General features: G+C 34.7%; 1 protein-coding gene across 1 annotated transcript in view; it reads left to right on the forward strand.

Annotated features, from left to right (window-relative positions):
* SCFD1 (sec1 family domain containing 1) overlaps positions 1-13,666 on the forward strand; it is a 49,687-nt gene extending 36,021 nt beyond the window's left edge. Inside the window, exons 20-25 of the mRNA XM_058859224.1 lie at positions 190-243; positions 4,836-4,888; positions 7,404-7,437; positions 8,674-8,739; positions 11,320-11,388; positions 12,334-13,666. Of these exons, the coding sequence (XP_058715207.1) occupies positions 190-243; positions 4,836-4,888; positions 7,404-7,437; positions 8,674-8,739; positions 11,320-11,388; positions 12,334-12,357 (300 nt within the window). The 3' untranslated portion in view covers positions 12,358-13,666. The remainder of the gene's footprint in view (positions 1-189; positions 244-4,835; positions 4,889-7,403; positions 7,438-8,673; positions 8,740-11,319; positions 11,389-12,333) is intronic.
* Positions 13,667-18,055: the final 4,389 nt, after the last annotated feature.

Below are 18,055 nucleotides of genomic sequence, written 5' to 3' on the forward strand. Positions count from 1 at the left end.
TTGCCTTTTTTTACAGAAAAGTAATTTCGTTGATAATAAATAAGCTTAACCTTTACAAAGCATAAGCGGAAAACTGTTTAAAATAGTATTTCAAATGCTCTGTGAACTCTTCCAAAAGTAATAATGTGCCTGGGAATAGTTCTTAGTAAGCTTTTCAGCATTCCATCGATTTCACATTATGTTTTACAGAATCTGCCAGTCACACGTATTTTGGACAACCTTATGGAGATGAAGTCAAACCCTGTGAGTACAGTTGCCTTCACACAGAGAGAGGTGGAGCAGATTAAATCTTGAGGCTGTGATATGTAGTATCACATTTGCTATGGCTAATTGTTTTCATGGTAGTGCAGTTGAATCCAATCATGCTGTATTTGAAGAATAGCACCATTTTTATAATTATTTAATAAGCCCTCTCATTAAAATAGTCCTAAACAATGACAATTTACTGTGTCTCATTGGAACTAATACTTTTAGTTTTTTCCTGTTCTGAGATTCTATTACACTTGTGATATACTAAGCCTCTTTTGCTCTTAAATTTCTACATTAAGCTGTGGACTGAAATTTTCTTTTCATCAAAGTCTTTGTTTTTTTTCCTAAAGAGCACAATTTCAAAAGTGAAATGTTTGCAGAGAGTAGTATTAGAGAAAATTACATTTCCCACATCTTTAAACTTTGCTATGTAGAGGAAAATATTTTACTACTGATTTAGTCATTCTGTTTGCAAGTAGAGGTGTTTTTTGTAAGAAAATTCCTCTTCTTGTTTCTGTGAAAATTTACTCAGACTATTTTAAATTTATATGTTATGAAGTTTTGAAATGCTTACGTGTTAGCTACACAGTCAAGCCATTTGCTAGAACTTACAACTAAAAGTAGGCCTGAGTGTTTATGCATGAAGTCATTCTTCTTGTGTTTTGTTCCTTATATACAACCAACCTGTGCACAAACTTATCCTGAAAAAATCACCTCTTAGAAATCATTTAGAAAGCTTTAATATGTTTGCCATATTGTATCAGTCTTCCTCTTTTGATGCCATCAGTGTCAGTCAGAGAGATAAAATTGTAATATTTCACACTGGTTAGTACACTTCTTACTCCACTTTCACCTGCATGTATTAACTGTATGTACAGAGAGAAAAAATAATGGTAAAATATGAAAATTATGAAAATGCAAGTAAGCCTTTATTAAACTGAACTTCATAGATTATATACGTCACGATTCTTAGCAGATAATTTGCTTTCTCTTAACTAACAAAGGAATTGACACTAATGTTTCCAGCGTTAGTGGATTGTTGTTCCTGTTTGAAAGACTTGGAAAAGAAGTACAGGGCTAACTTTATTTAGTCAACCAGCAGAGGTCACTCTGAACATTTACCATAGAAAGTTGAAATTAAAACTACAGATAATTTACAAGAAAGTGAAAAATTAAGCAAATATTTTAAAAAGAAACATTAGCTTCCTCAGGCTACAAGTTTGGGAGTTGATTTAGAAAAGTTTACAAGTCATATGAGGTTTTTTTCTGACTTGATTTTTTCACGTTTTACTTAGTAGAAAACAGCTACCGGCACTTTGATAATTTAGAGAAAACGTTGATCTTCTCACTTTAAAAAGCAGCAATTGAGCCAATCTGTCAGTCAGCAGCTTCCTGTTCCACTGCCATGGCAGAGACTGATACTCATGGCACAGGACAGGGAGTCCCACTTTTCAAGTCATAGGAGACCAGGCAATCCCTAAAGACTGATTCTCCTAACCTGCAGGAAAACTGACAGCAATTTTGGGAGTAAGTTTCAGTTAAAAGAATCAAGCCAGAGAGTCATTATGGAATGTGTTTAGACTTTCTGTACTACCAACAGAAGTGAAATTGTGTCTGGAAAAGGTCAATGCATGGAAATACACCACTGTGGCTTCTGTTCATCTTCTGATGTGTGGGATCCTTCTCTATTCCCCAGAATAGAAAACAACTGCACTGCCGGCAAAATACAAAGGGAGAGGAAAAAAAGTTCAAGACTTTATTTTTTTTACAACACAGAAAAATGTCTCCTTTATAATTCAAGAAATCTTATTAACCATAGTAATCAGCGTATGAAATGTACATACAGATAAAAAGTTTAATGCAAAATTAGAGTAGATTATTAAGAAGTCAAAAAGAATTACAATGAATGTAAATAACTTATTTTCTAGATATTAACTGCAACAATAGAGGAAATACATGAAATGTACATACAACTTGTACCACAAACGTTGACATATATTATTGTCAGTTAAAATCTTATTTAGAATGATATCCTGTACAAAACTCTGTGGGGTTGTCTGTAAATCACTTTGTGTGTTGCTTGTCTCTGCTGTTTCTTTTATCTCCCTGGCAAGGATAAATAAGTCTACACCCATGCTTTCCAAGTCTTTCAGAAGCAGGAACAGCTAGAACAGATCTTTTGGGCCATAATACTATCTTGTAACTTTTTAAATTTTTCTAGATTCTTTAACTACAGTTACACTTTTTCTTGAAAAACATATTCAGAAACATTCCTTGATGACCTTAAAAGTAATCACTTACTTGTGGGTATTTTAAATAATAATATTTCTTGTTAAAAGCACGATTTTAGGCAATTGCTTTTAAGGTTATATTTTAATTAAGGAATATTCTGTTCATAAAACTAAAACGTTTAAAACAGTTGTTTTGTTTTGGTGTCATTAAATAGAGGTTGATTAAAACCTTAAATCTTCATAAACAAAAAAAAAATCTTACTGTCAAGTATACACAAATTTTAATCCATCACTATGAAATTGACCATTTACTATAGAGTTATGGAATTCTTCTAAGGCTCTTCTAGAAAATGGTTTGATTACTGAGTGAGGAAAATCTTTGAAAAGTGAACCTTTACAAAGTGGTTTAGCCTCTGTCAATACAGTGTGTGCATTTGTATTGACCTAAGAAATAGATAGATCTTATTTGTGATATATTAATAAAACTATTTTGGTTAATACTGTCCCTTTCACTGTATATGGTACCTTTCAGACTTAGGATATATCTTTCATGCACTACAAATTAAAATTCTGAAGGTAGGTTTCCTTAATCCAAATTAGTCCTTTTAGATTCTGCAGAAAAACAAATACAGACTGAAAGCCAATGACATTTCCATGGGTCTTTTTCCATTTTAATTTGAAATATTGAGAACTAAGTTTATACATTCAGAAGTATTTATTTTCTTCTGGAATTGCTTAGGGAAGTCGCAAATTCAGTTATGTGTAGGGAAAACTCTATACAGTTGTTTTTATTGGCAGACTTGCAATTTCTCAAAGAAAATAAAATCTGCTAGGGTTTCTTTTCCCTACACCCTCAGCACTGATTTCAGCAGGAATAGTGTAGTTAAACAGCAATGACAGAAAATCCCTAGGTTCTCACATTTCTATTGCTTTACTACTTTCTGTGTATCTACTTACACAAGCCCATAGTGAAAAAACACAGCAGTAAAACATTCAGGAGTAAATATTTGTAATAAGTTTATTAACTCTGATTTTTAGTTCTGTCATTAATCTGTAATTCAGTCTAATAAGCAGAGAAAGTGCATCTCTTTATCCCGGGTAAAGGTTTCTCAAATACCTCTCAGTTTTAGTCTATCAATATGTGTCCATTCCCAGCTCTCTCATTACCCCAGAGGTACTATATCACCTTTAGGTGTGAAGCTGCAATATCATGAATGCTGGCAGACTCCAGTAGCTGAAATTCCCAGTGGAGCATATAAAAGCATTTTACAGAGATTCAGTGGGAAATTAGATCTAAATTACTTTCTTTTTAAAAGCCAAACTGCAGGATAAGAGAGTTATTTTATGTAATTATATTTAAGTTTGTAATATCAAATAGATTTATTTTGTGTGTGTGTATTACCACCACATGTATATTAAATACTTTTTAATGTTAGATGTAGTTATGCTATGTGAGCTCTAGTAAATTCCCCAGATAATTTGTCTACTACTCAAGAAGTATTATTTCTGCTCTACAGAATCATCAAACTTCAGAGGTCTTTGCATGTAAGCACACAGATAAAATCAGCTGTAGTTCTGCATGCAGTTTATCGACAAACTAAGCTTCATAGTACCTGGATGAAAATGTAGTATAGAAACAGGAGAAAGCCAAGAAGTTGTCAGAAGAAGTTATGAAGAAGTTTTGTTTTTCATCCATAGTAATTGGGAAAAAATCCTGCTTGTTGCCAATAAAAATATTGAAAGTACCTCAGTGTTCTCTGTGAAAATTTTTTTTTGCTGTAGTTTAGACAGTCAAACTTTTCAAATTTTTGTGAAACTCATTTCTTCTTCAGGAGCTTAATTTTGGTTTAATAGTAGTCATAAATCATGAAATGAGAAGGATAAGTTACATAACAGTAGCAGATTTTGATCTGTCTTGTCCTTAGCACTCATTGCCACAGAAGCGTTTTGTTTTATAATGTTAAATCAATAACAGATCTCCGTAACCTGGAAAATTTTAATGTTTGTAACTAACCACTGGTGTTCCTCTAAAGCTGGTAACAACATTTTTCTTTCTGCATGCTGTCTTTCTGTTGGGATTTATTATGCAACCAATGTATTTTCTGGGAAATATGTGATAGTCAGTTTTAGGGGAACCAGAAATAAAAAGCTCAATAGCACCCTTCATAGCTTCTCGCTGTTTATTCTATACTAGTTCAGTTATATACAAGCTTTTTAAATATTAGCGGACACCACAATTAATGTTGATGTGGTGGGAAATGATACTTGTTTGAACAATGTTTTATGCAATATATACAAGCAAAAATTCATTAGACAAAGTTCCAGTCTTTTGAGATAAAAACATACTTTTAATAGGAGACAGATGACTACCGGTATTTTGACCCCAAGATGCTACGAGGCAGTGACAGGTGAGTTTTGCTTCTTTTCTTTTACTCCATGAAAATACTAACTTAAGAAATCTATTTTATTTACTTGCTGACTACAAGTAATTATTTTAATCATTAATTCTAAGTTAAGACAGTTGGTCTTGAAGGAATTCACAACTGGGAACTTGGATCAATCAGATAAATTTTTATAAGACTGCAAAAAAAAGTCTAAAAAAAATAAATGCTAACATGTACATTAGTTTAGCCACAGGAATGTGCATTAATATTTAGCAATAATAAATGTTAGAGTTCTTCATAGTTATACTACTTGGTTTCTTAGAAACTTTGTGAGTTTTCACTGTTAATGGTCATTGGATAGTGCACCAAAATTTCTTTGTCACTCACTTTTTAAACAGTTACAATTTTGATTTGAATACAAACCTTCTTTAGTAATTTGTTAATAAGTTGGAAAAAAAAAATAAAATTTGACTGGATTCAGTTTTGTTTAAGTAGATGCACATTTTATGTTCATGTGCATATGAGGGGAGGCTTGGATATAGTTTATTTTGCCAGTAAAAGAGAGGAAGAGGAATTACATCAGAAGTTTATAAATCATTTGTTTTGCTTTGCATCTTTAACTAATAATTGTCTGAAAGCCTCACCTAATCTAATATCCTAGCAACAGAGAAGATATTTAATTTTGATATTCCTTCTAAAAATAACTGTCATTGAACCTGTGGGAAAACAATCATCTCATTTGGTTGCACCACTTTATTACAGGATCAGTGTGGAAAAAGCAGATCCAGGCTTGGTTTTAGTTATTTGCATGAAAATTCTGTCTCTGCTTTTTTCTTGAAATATGAAAAGTAAGGATATAAATTTCAGAGGATATGTATGTTAAGTATTACAGGTTATGGAATTTCAAAGATAAGCAAACTTTGAAATTATCAAAAGAGAAAAGTACTAGTATTTTATGTTTTATTTTGATTTCAACTGTCACTGGTTTGTGATGCTTTTATAGCATTTTTGGTGGATTTTGTGCAAAAGTGCAAATATTTATTTTACTCAAGCCAAAGGGTTTTCTCAATTTTTTGACCTCTCTGTATAGTTCTTACATTGCTTTAAACAATGTAGAAATATTAATTTACAGCCGTTCATAAATGTGGCATTCTGTTTAGCTGCAATAGTCTTTATAGTGAATAGCTTTTAATTTCTTGTTTGGGATTTGTACATAAACTCAAGTTATATTCCTTAAATCATATTTGGACATGATAGCAAAACCCATATAGTGGTTTGTCTAATTCTCCCTTCAAATTTTTGTAGATAATAAAAACATGTGTTAGTTGTCTTGACAAAATAGTGATATAAAATAGTACAATTAATGGATTTAATTACAAAGTGACTGATTTTATTTTCTAATCTTCTCCCATTCTGAGAAATACTGGCATTTCTCCTTACTGTGTTTTAAATAGAGTAGTAACTGCATTGCTGTAATTCAGTGTTAGCAAAACAGTATCTTTCTATCCTGTGTACAGCCAACCTCAAGTATAAACAGGCTTTGTCCTCTGAAAAGATGACACAAAATGTATGTGGATTTGTCATATCGTACTCACAAGATGAGAGAATTGGGGTAACAGTTCTGCTTATGGGAAGTCTGTAGTATTCCTGACAGACAAAGCAACACATTAGAGATAGCCATTCCATTTTCAAACCTGTTTTTCTGATACACTGGAATCTGTGTTGAGTCTGTTGTTCTTGGTCACTCAAAGAAAACATCTTGAAACAGGGGAAAAGGTAGTTTGAAGGGGAGAATGCAGTGGTTTTAAGCTATGTTGGAATATAAGGTGTATTTGACTATTTGGGACTGCAGGCCAGGACAGGGCAGGAGGGCAGTGTGTGAGCAAAAGGCAGGAGAGCACACTGACTCTTCACAGCTTTTTCTTCAATTTCCCCTTCCCCTGAAGGTGCAAAGTGATGCAGGAAAAGATGTTTCTCCCCCTCTCCCTGCTACCTGCCCATGTACTCAAATGGAGAAGAAGAGTGTGTACTACCCAAACCTGTAATTTCCTTCTTCCTCCCTTAATCATTTTAATCCTACATACCTGCTGCCTATAGTAGATTTTGAGATTTGGAAACATCAGTAGGTGTGTGTGCAGGCATTGCAAAGTGGCTGGCTTACCTAGCTAAGATTCCAGGAGGCAAGATTTCTAAGTGCAATAGATTGTGCTAATGCTGATGACACGTTTTACTCATTGTATTTACTCATAGGTAACAGTGCTATAGTTGGAGCTTTTAAACGATGGAAGAATTGTTGTCATAAAGCTTATTATTCAAACAGCAACATTAGAAATGATGAAGTAAAATTCCTATTTACTCATGTATTCAGTCCTGTAGAATGAATGGTTTTCCATAACAAATGGAAAGACAGTTACTGTTCTATTTTATATTTTTATCTAATACTATAGAGTACTCCATAAATGTGATTATAAGCATAAATGATGCTTATTTTGCGTATTTCTATTAATGTGTAATGAAATCTGTGTTGTATTTTTTATAGCTCAGTTCCAAGAAATAAAAATCCATTCCAGGAGGTAAGTCACACAGAAATTATTTTTCAATTCATGTGTTAAAAATAAATAAATCCTGAAGTACAGTCATTTTTTGACAATCGTGATAAAGAAAATGAGAGGTCTTACTTGCAAAAAAGCACTTAGATTAATTATATCTAGTATTAATTATAATTAGCTGTTATTCTAAAGCTTTTCATCTTCAAAGGGCTATGTAAGTATTAACTAATACTGGAGAAAAAAATGTAGAAAATTTTCCTGAAGGTAAATACAGGGATTTACTAATATCACAACTGAGTGAGCTATTTAAACTGCCCATTTTTAGACGAGATTTTCAGAATGCTCTCTAGATTTAATCCTTTGTCCAGCCTTAACCAACAGTGTTGTCAATGACTATATAAAGGAGTCTCTGCAGTTAAAGGAGAAAAAAGCAAAATAATGAAAATTATAATTTCATACAAATGTCTGTAACTTTCAGTATTTTTCTACATAAATATTTACAAATAGAAATTTGCTTATAAAACCAAGTTTCATAAGCAAAATATTTGCCTTGGCTATATATGAATGTTTCAGATTTCTCATGAAATGTCCTAATTATCCTCAGGAACAAAAGAAATACCATGTGGTATCCTAGATAGATTATATATATATATGTGTATATGGCTACAGATGGTCATACCAAAAATGTCAGTAGTAAGATAAATTCTATATAAAATCCATATAATCCATATAGCTCAAACTATTTTGGATAATGAATGTTAACAATAATACAATTGTTAAGTCTCCTTTCTCTAGTCGTTATTTGTTCTCTTTTAAACACAGCCCAGAAAATACTGATGGCCTTTACATGTAATATAAATTATTACTGGTAGTAGATGGGAAGGGAAAAAATTATAAGAAAGTGTATTTCTTTATGATAGAAGTATTTTATTTATGGCCCAAATGAATTCTTAAACATCCATGGAGATATTTTAACTGTTCCTGTGGTCACTGGAGACATCTCTGGACAAAAAAAGGAACATGTTGAAACTTTATATGTATTGAGTATGTCTTATAGAAGAGAGTGATGTGTTAAAAGCTCTCAGCTTGCTATTCTGCATCCTACCAAAGCTTCAAATATCTTCTTTCAGACAGGAAGCAGTGCTTCTGTGTCTAGTTGAATGTGATGATTTTTGTTGTAGGTTTAATTATCTGGTATATCACTACTGAAATTTTAAGAATTTGAATGCGTACTCTAGTAATATGTCTGTTGCCTTTTAGGCCATAGTGTTCGTAGTTGGAGGAGGCAACTATATTGAATATCAGAATCTTATTGACTACATAAAGGTATGTGTACTTCTGTCAGTTGTAGTCCTTAACTTACTGATAGAAACCAGATAGAGCATGTTTTCTGTAATATTTAGTATTTAGAAGACAAAGTCTATAAAATTAGCCTTAACATCCATATTCTATACAGAGTTTGAGAAAAAATGAATGTAAGAAATCAGTAGAAATTGTGGATTATTAATTCAGACCAACAAAGACTTACTGTTTCTGGTATTTTGCTCATGTCGTTCTTTGGAGTTGAGTAAATAAACTGCGTTCTCTTTTATTTTGTATTCATACACACCAACGTGGTTGAAAACTGTCAGCAGATGTAGCAAACTGAATTAACCTCTTTTAGAGTCCTGTTAGTAGTTTTCATGTGCTGGTGTTAAATAAAGCAGCTGCAGCATATCATAACCTTGAAAGTAAGGAACTGCTCAGAATTCTCTAGTTTTCATAAATCTTGCAAAAGAGGTACCCCAGTGCTTTTTTGTATGCAACTGCAATGTGGAGTCAGTTCAAACTCAGACCTGCAGATAACAACATTTCATTGTATGACAGTCTTACCTGAGCATAAAGTATGTAGTTTCAGAAACCAACATAATGCAAATACTATGCTATCTGTTAAAAGAAATATCAGATTGGCACCAATATCTAAGCATTTGTTACTTACCCACAGTTAGAAGTTTTCTCTAGCGAGTTAATAGAAGCTTATTCTTGTTAAACTGCATTATTTATTTCCATGTAAAAATCATACAAGGTGTCATATATGCAAGTAAGAAAATAGGTAACCAACTATGTAATGCTGGTGTAGCAGGTTTAATTTCTCTATTTCCAACTGGCCAGACTAGCAGAACACATGTATACCAAAAATCAGCGGATGGAGAAAAATAGCTAAATTGTTACAGTTCCTGGGAGGCAGGAGTCATATTCAAGCGCTTTCCAGGAATTAAAAAAAATGCCCAAGTAACCTTAGTAAAATTCTGAAGAAGGTAATAAATTATTCAACAGCAGCACTGTACCATTCTTTCTTCCTGATCTTAACCTTGTTCATGGTAAAGTTGTCTGTCTTCTAGTACACTGCACTGAGGCTTTTCACACAAAAGAATAAATATGGAGCATTAGTCATTGAAAAACAGTTATTCTACAAAGCACAGGAGAGTTTTACGTCCGGGTAAATTTTGAAGAATGCAAAGTCAGAGCATGTGTGCTGAGTTTCTCCCTCAAACAGGCATCCATTTCAGAACAGAGATGGCCTGGATAGAGGAAAGGATAGGAAGAGGAATGTAAATTAATCATTTAGATTTGGCTTAGCATTTGTCACTATCCTTGGTAACTAATTCAGTGAAGCATCTACCTGTGGCAGAGTGTGTTGTCAAACATTTAGGTTGCTCCTTTGTATACCCAAAGCCACTTTAGCTACTGTATCGATCCAAAAGATGCCTAAGAGGATGAGTATTTGTTACTTCCTACTAAAAACAAAATCTCTGGATTCCCTAGAGGTTAGTTCACTTCCCTGATTGTAGCTGCGTGCTGACAGAGCTGAGGTTTGCTCTGTGTGTGTATATACAGGGCACTTGTGTCATGACAAGTTAAACACTCAGCACTTTGTACAAAGTGGCAGGAAGCTGAAGTTTCAGAGGAGTAAGAGGGCAAACAGGAGGTCAAACAGAAGGAACTGAAAACTATGGAAATGGTAATGTTAGATCTTATGGAGAGTCAGAAGTTGAGCATACTCCTTCTGGAACCTGTGAACAGAGGTTTTTCATCACAGTTGTCACAGCTCAAGGGTGCTGTATGTTTCTCCACTCAGACTGTGTACTTGAGCAGTGGGAGATGACCTCCCAAGGGGGAACACTCCCTCACCTTTACTCCACTTAGCCCTTTGCTCTTGAAAAAACAAGGTTAATGAAAACCTTTATTCTCCCTCCCACCACCTGGAAACGTGTGTGCCTCTCCCAGGTGACACAGTCTTATCCAACAAAATTTGCTTTTCCACGTGGTAGACTTCCGGCATCTATTGTTTCCACAGATGTAGCTTATTAATTATTCTCAAATTCAATCAGTCTTCCTCCAGAATAAAAAAGAGAAAAATCAACAGCTCTGTTCTTGCAAGCAGATACCACAGAGATTTTATTCACGGCTTTATTTTTCTAAGCACGATCAGTTTTGCCAGTTTGCTTCTGAAAGCACAGAGAAAGTATTTTAAAACTTTCTAAAACAGGAAGCAATGTTCATTCAGCTTTGACGTTCTGGGATTTTTTTGTAGAGGAATTAAGAGAAACTTTCAAATCTAATTATTTGTAGTTCTGTGCTAGAATAGACTATCCCACAATGTCAAAAAGTAAATGTTTATACTGTCATTAAGGTAGACTGTGCCTTAAAATAAGTGTATTTTCCAAGTTCAATTCAACATGCTGGAAACATTTCATCAAAATGGCAAGCCATAGGCAGCTTCCAAAAAGAGGCTGGCATACTGTTGTGTGCAAAAGAATTCAGTACATCATTTCATTTCCCTTTGTAGGTGCTTTAAAAATACTGCTTGTTAATCTTCTACCACTCTGTTCAACAACTGATTTCCTATGGACTTTTCTTTTTTAGGGTAAACAAGGCAAACATGTCCTGTATGGCTGCAGTGAACTTTTTAATGCTACACAGTTTATAAAACAGGTAGATCACTTCAATAACCTCTATAATATTTATTACTTCTTTATCTGTAGGTTGACTTACATAACTCTATGTCTCCATGGATTTTTTACTGAAAAAAACTCAAATTAATCTGTGAAAGATTAATACATGCTACCTGTTTTTATGTGCTTGAAGTGGGGTTTTGAAGTCATTATTTTTAATTAGTTGTTGAAGGCCTGTTATCAATGTGAGTTCACAGGTAATGCAGGTAAACAAGTTCCTAATAATTGTCTTTACATTAATCCTACTGAAAAAAATTAAGTCAGTTCTTGGAACTTCCACAAACAGCATCTCTTTCCAGGGTTTTCTTGCAACTTTTTCAAGTTACAAGATGTTTAAACCTTTGTCCTGGTTTATAAATATCTACAGATATATAGATATAAAAGTACTGGCCTAGTGGGAGCTTGATGTCCATACCTATACTAAAGTCTGTCTTTTAGTGTTATTAAGAACATTATTATTCTCTATGCCTCATTCCAATGCAAATACAAATAAAAATTATTTGTGGTCAGCAAATAGCAGCCCTTCAGTAGCTGTCACCACCCATGGTATTATGTCCTACTAAGATGAGAGTAAGTTGTTATTCAAAACTGCATTTTAAAGAAGTAAATTAATTCTTGTTGCACTTCAAGGAGACAAATAGTACTTACTAGCTTTTAACTCTTCAGTCATCTTAATTCACTTTTTTTTTGGTCTTGGCTGTGTACACTGTATCTTTACTTCATGAGATACATTCAGGTCTGAAAATTTGAAGCTCAGGTCTTCTCCTCTGAGGTTATGTGTTAAATATTCTATCACCAAAAGACATTTGGTTCTCAGAGACAAGCAAAGCATGTAAGACAGAAACATTTGCTGTATGAACTGGATATTAGTTTGACTGAAAGAATAAGATTAGCAATCTAATGACTTTTCTCTCTTCATGTTTAGCTGTCCCAGCTTGGCCAGAAATAAGACTGAAACACTATTACTTGGATGGAAACGTGACAACTGAGAATTGTTACAACATTCAGCTATCTTCTTATCTTTAATTTTGTCATTGTATTAAAATTTAAACCCATTTCATTAATATGATAACTTTTTAAAAAAATCTGTAATTAATAACGGTGTATATCAGCATTTCAGAAATAAAACTTAAAACCTGCTGTGTTTTTGGTGGAGGTCAGTTTCACTATTATTGCATTTTACTTGCAGTACTAGCTATGGTATATGACAGAACTGGCTGATAAGTATGGCATTTTCAAGTTCTTATATGTATATAAGTTTCTGATACAGTAGGCAGGGCAATAGCTCTAAGAAAAGGTCAAGTCTGTCTTTAAGAGTTATGTTCTTCTTGAAAGCCAGAGTATCATTATCTAACAAAATTCAAAAGAGCAGAACTGCGTTTCAGGACCACAGACAAAGAGCCTTAGTGTAAGAGAACTACTTCTAGTTCTTACCCTTTTATTTTACCAGTCATTTGATATGTGCAGTCTTTGCATTATCCAGTACATTGAAAGATGTACTGGAAGATACCTTCAGTACAAGTTTCTAGTACAGGAATTTAGCTTTTCTCTTAAGGTTAAGAGAAAATTGCTTGCCAACACAGTTTCAAACTGTAAAACTGAAATCTTTAATAATTTTCATCTGCACTTTTTATTGTAACTGCTTTGACTGTTACATTTGGGAAGAGCCCGAGTCATACAAAACAGTTCTTAAATTGTGTAAGCACATATTTAAAATACAATTTTTAACAATTCCATTAGGTAGAGGCAGTTTACTAGTTTAAAGAATCCAGTAATGATAATTCTGGAGAACGCATACGGGAACTCAGAGAATGTAACAAATTCTCTTTTCTAGATGGAGGTCTCTGCCTTTAGAAACCTCCTCTATGAAAACAGCTACTGCTGAAGCAATAATATGACTTCAAAACAAGTCCTAACACACTCAAAACGTGAAAATATTTCTTGTGGGTTTATTAGCAAACTGTGAGAATTAATGGCTTACTGTAAATTTTTCAGTAGTGCTTTTTGCACTGTTTTTCAATGTTGAATGTTAGTTTTGCACTAAACACAATGTCCTTTCCCCAGCTAGATTGTTTTTCAGAACATCTGTACAAGAAATGCAGTGGATCTATTCCTTAAAAGTATTACAACAATAATATGCATAATCTAGACCATGTTAACAAAAAGTAATAATGTTATTTAATTATCTAAGTGTTGTAATCTACTCCACAATACTGCTATAACTTTCTAATTTTTCCAAGTCAATAAATATATTTACTATGGTGTTCTTTGTAGTTGTTGCATGTGAGCACTGTCCTAGATTTCAATAAGCAAGGACTCCCTGTCAAATGCATATTCTAATTCCATATATATACATATATGTATGCTATATTTGTTAGCAAAAACCAGGCCAAAGTGTGTCAGGAAAAGAAGATTGCATTTAAAGTGTTTATTGCTTCTTGTGGGAGTTCATTCCAGGCGCTTGAAATAATCCCTCCTCAACTGTGCTTCCTGTGCAAAGAGTTTTAACCTTGTGGCTGACAACCAGCTTATGAAAAATCTGCTGCTTGGTTCTTGTCCAGATCTTGGCATTGCTCACTTGAATGAGAAGCTCTCCTAAATCCCAGATTACAGAATGTGCTTTTGCAGTGAACTGTGTAAAGACAGAAGAACCTGCTTCGGTGGCTACATTGAAAAATCTGGTTTCTGTCTTTACGGTGTATCTGGATACAGGTTTCTTTCTGCCCAGCTTTATAACTGGATCTTCAGGCCTGCTGTGTGGGCAGGCGCTGGTCAGTTTGGGGTTTGGGTTTTAAAGAAAATTCATAAATACAACTGTACTTCAAACATTCTTCTTCAAATCCAAAATAGTTTTCTGATTTAGTTGTAGTAGTAGTAGTAGTAGTCCTGAAGCTCTTTGTTACCTTTAAGTTATGCATGTACTGCTCTGTGTTTTTAACAGTGTGTATACCTCACATTTCTTCCTTGCTAACGTAACCTGAACTTTGGCATGCAAGTTATTGGTACATGATCCTTTTTCCCAAGTACCTCTGGATTTAGGAATGTGGAAGGTTGTACAAGAAGCCTCTGGTTAATCTAGAGGCAAACAATGTTAAAATAATCTCTCTAGTAAGCTTCTTCAATTTATAGCTGTCACAGTGCCCTTCATATCCTCAAAGGTCCCTCAAAGGCCTCTGCTTAAAGGAGAGGTTATGCCTGGCTCAGTGAGTCTTTTAAGTCAAATTGCAGCATTCATGTTGCTAATAAATATTTGAGGTGGCTGCATGGAAGACCAGTGAGGTTTGGAACTTTTCTAGCCCCTTCTCTGTTGATAAAGCTCTGACAGGGCCAGCTGGTGAGGCAGCATCAGCAGCAGTGCCAGCTTCCACATCTCAGGCCAGGCAATTCTTCATTGGTGTCTACTTTCCCATTTAGGTAAGTAAATAAACTTGCACAGTGATGAGTGTCAAGTGCTGTACATGTTCTCAGGAAGAAAATGAGCAAATCAGCAGTTGATCTTTTGGGAAGTGTGGACAAATCTTATAAACAGTTGCATGTACTTCAGACTACAAGCACATTTTGAAATTATAGCCCTTTGCTTGCTTTCCTGTTGTAATTTAAAAGTTTTAGAATACTTAGGTGGATATTTTGTGACTGGTGAATTTAGTGAAAATTCTGGGTTTTTTTAAGAATTCGACACTCTTAAAAAGTAGCAGTAAAAAAATTAAACAATCAGAATAAAGGAAAGAAGCTTCTGGAGACCAGCACTTCATTTAAATGGCCTTATTTGTGTGATACTCTCTGATGCAAATCAGATAGAAATCTTTCTTAGGCTAGAAGTAAATTTTGCTATTGATCAATGGTGTTTACACCAGTCTGAATGGAATGTAAAATAGCAGTTTTTTCCCAAAACCCATAGGTCCTACAGAGAACAGGAACACTGCTATCAGTCACAGTTACAGAACCAACACAGCTGTGCATGCACGGCTCCAGGACTAGAGCTGAGCAAAGGGCAGCATTTCTCTTTCCACTCAAATGATATGCTCCAAAATGGAATTGCTTAATGGTTAGTTCAGTGCGTTGGCTAGAGCAATCCTACGAGCTTTAGGAGGTAAAAGGTTTATAAAGGGGTACGTGGGCACTTACTTCAAAACTACCACAACTGCGTTCTTGAGATCTGAAATAAAAGATGTTGGGCTGGAGCAACGTCCTATCCCTTATTTACTGACAGTGGAGACACCCACTCCCTCTCTTTGTTTGGATCATTTATTACTTGTGACTCATTGCTGACAGATGGCTCTGGCTCAGAGAAAGCCAAGCCTGGCCAGTGTTCTGGTGGTACAGAAAAGTTAGCCACAGTGTCAGTGAATTCTATGTACCTTCAGAGATCAGAGATATTTCTTACTGTGAATCAGTAGATTAATTGACCCGCTTCTGTTTTATTTGGAAGTGACTCAGTAACCCTATTCTCTGCAGCAGTTGCAGTTGTTTTCAGCAACATTAAGATACATTCTGCTTAATATAGTCACATGTCACTGCAACACATACCATCCTTCAACAGCATACAAAAACCTGCATATTGAGTCCACCAATGCATTTTTTTTCCTACAGTTATAAACCATTAGGTAGTTCAGTTACCGCTGGAATTTAAAATTCTAATTATAAACTTTGTATCTTTCCTTTTATCTGCTCATGTCTTTCCCCTTATGTAAACCAAGCAGGACTAAATATTTTATTCCTAAAACATATTATTCCAGCTCCTTCTCATAATTGCATAGGTTGACTTGCTTGATTTGGCAATGGAGGAGTGATCTTTATCCTGTAGAACCGGGCTCAGGACCAAAAACCTTGGAACCATCCATTCCAGGTCCTGCTTCAGTCTCCCCTGCTCACGTGTGCATTCCTATTTCTACAATACAAAAGGGGGAGATCAAAGGCATACTGCTTTTACAGAAAATTGATTTTAGCACCTCAGCATAGACAGGTAATGTAACTCATTTACTGCTCTGAATTCTTACTTCTATTATCCATGTAGCATGAAAATCAATGTATGAAAATTAATGGATTAAAATTAAGTCCCAGGAGGGGTTTGTAGCTTTCCTTAACAATAATTGATGTGGATTCTTTCAGTATTTATTGATAGGAATACAGTTCTCCATAGCATTTCCTACAGTTAAAACCATTCTCCCACCTTTTTCTCCTTCCCCAAATAAATTTTAATATTCTTTCTACATATAGACTTTCCAAGGTTTTCAAATCATACTGAAGATAAAATTTTTACAAATAATAGGATTGTTGCTATTTCATTTTGGAGAGTAAAATTACACAGGTCAAATCAAATAATTTTTTGTGTGTTAGGACTTAATTGAGCTGTTTAATTTACTCCCTGAAATGACTTAGGACCATTTCTACATTCAAATACAATGGCAAAGCTTCCTTGATTCTTCCTGCATCTCTAAACCAGGGGAATAATTGCAACACCTTGCTTAAATTGCCAAATGACAATGGGAACTCTGTTCTGAAATGTTTATCACATTCAATCTGATATATGTTCTTAAAAGACTTTTTAAACCATAAATCAACACATATATATTTTATCTGTTTCAGGTGCAAATATCCATGTTTGTACACTTTTTCTATACCACAATATGGTATATATCATAGGAAATAGATTAAGTAAGGTCAACATTTTCTTCCATCTACAAATCCCTTGGGATTAGTGTCTTCCTACTTGGTTTGTTCATTCTTTTGTGCAGCGTATTTTCTGTGTCCATAAAAAAGATTCAGATCAGGTCACAAAACCAAAAAAAGAGATGATGGATTATGACACGAAATGTTTCACAGGCAAGCACACTTTTTTCCTGTAGAGCTTGTGTAATTGCAAAGCTAATTGTATAGCCAGTTTTGCTAGCACTGAAATAAACCCTCTCTTTCTATATGTCAAAGAAATGAGACACAGCTGGTGCAATTTTTTTCTTTAGATTCACTTAGCAGTGTGTTCCAGTCATCTTGGAGGATATCTTTCGCTTCATTTTTCTGGGATTGTTGACAGCTAAACTGCTGAGCTCCAGCTGGGATGTAAATTCTTCCTTGAACTGGAGCATGAGTCCATTCCCATAGATAAGTAATTGGCCAAGGCCCCCATTCAGATATAGTTTGAATTGGTAACTCACAAGGAAAGATACCTACTCCTAAGTGTTATAGTCTGCCCAGCTGCAGTACTGAGGATATTTTTTGTCTTCCCAGGGAGAAAAGCTTTGGCTAGCCAGCCTTCTCTCACTGTAATGCTTTGATGAGCCCTTCAAAAGCAAACAACACAAGGAAGGTAATTATATAATCTACCTTCAGTGCATTTTATATCTCTGTCAAGATGGAAGTCACCTTTTTAGTACAAGAGATAAGTGATAGTTTGAAGGAGAACAGGGAGGAAAAACCCTCATGTTATGCTTTGGGACTGTTTTGAAATTCTTACAGGGAAACTGTACGAGTCTTCACTGACCACATCGCCAGCTTCCTGATGTTTCTGCAGGTCACACTTCTCCCCAGGAGAGGCATCTGTCTCAACCTTGCCTGACACAGGACAAGGAGCAGCACTGTTGTTACCAGCCCAGGGCTCTCAGGGAGGAGAATTGTGCCATACTTTCTCCTCATGGGAAAAGTTGAATTTT

This window comes from Poecile atricapillus, chromosome 1 (assembly GCF_030490865.1).
Source record: "Poecile atricapillus isolate bPoeAtr1 chromosome 1, bPoeAtr1.hap1, whole genome shotgun sequence".
NCBI classification, from domain to species: domain Eukaryota; kingdom Metazoa; phylum Chordata; class Aves; order Passeriformes; family Paridae; genus Poecile; species Poecile atricapillus.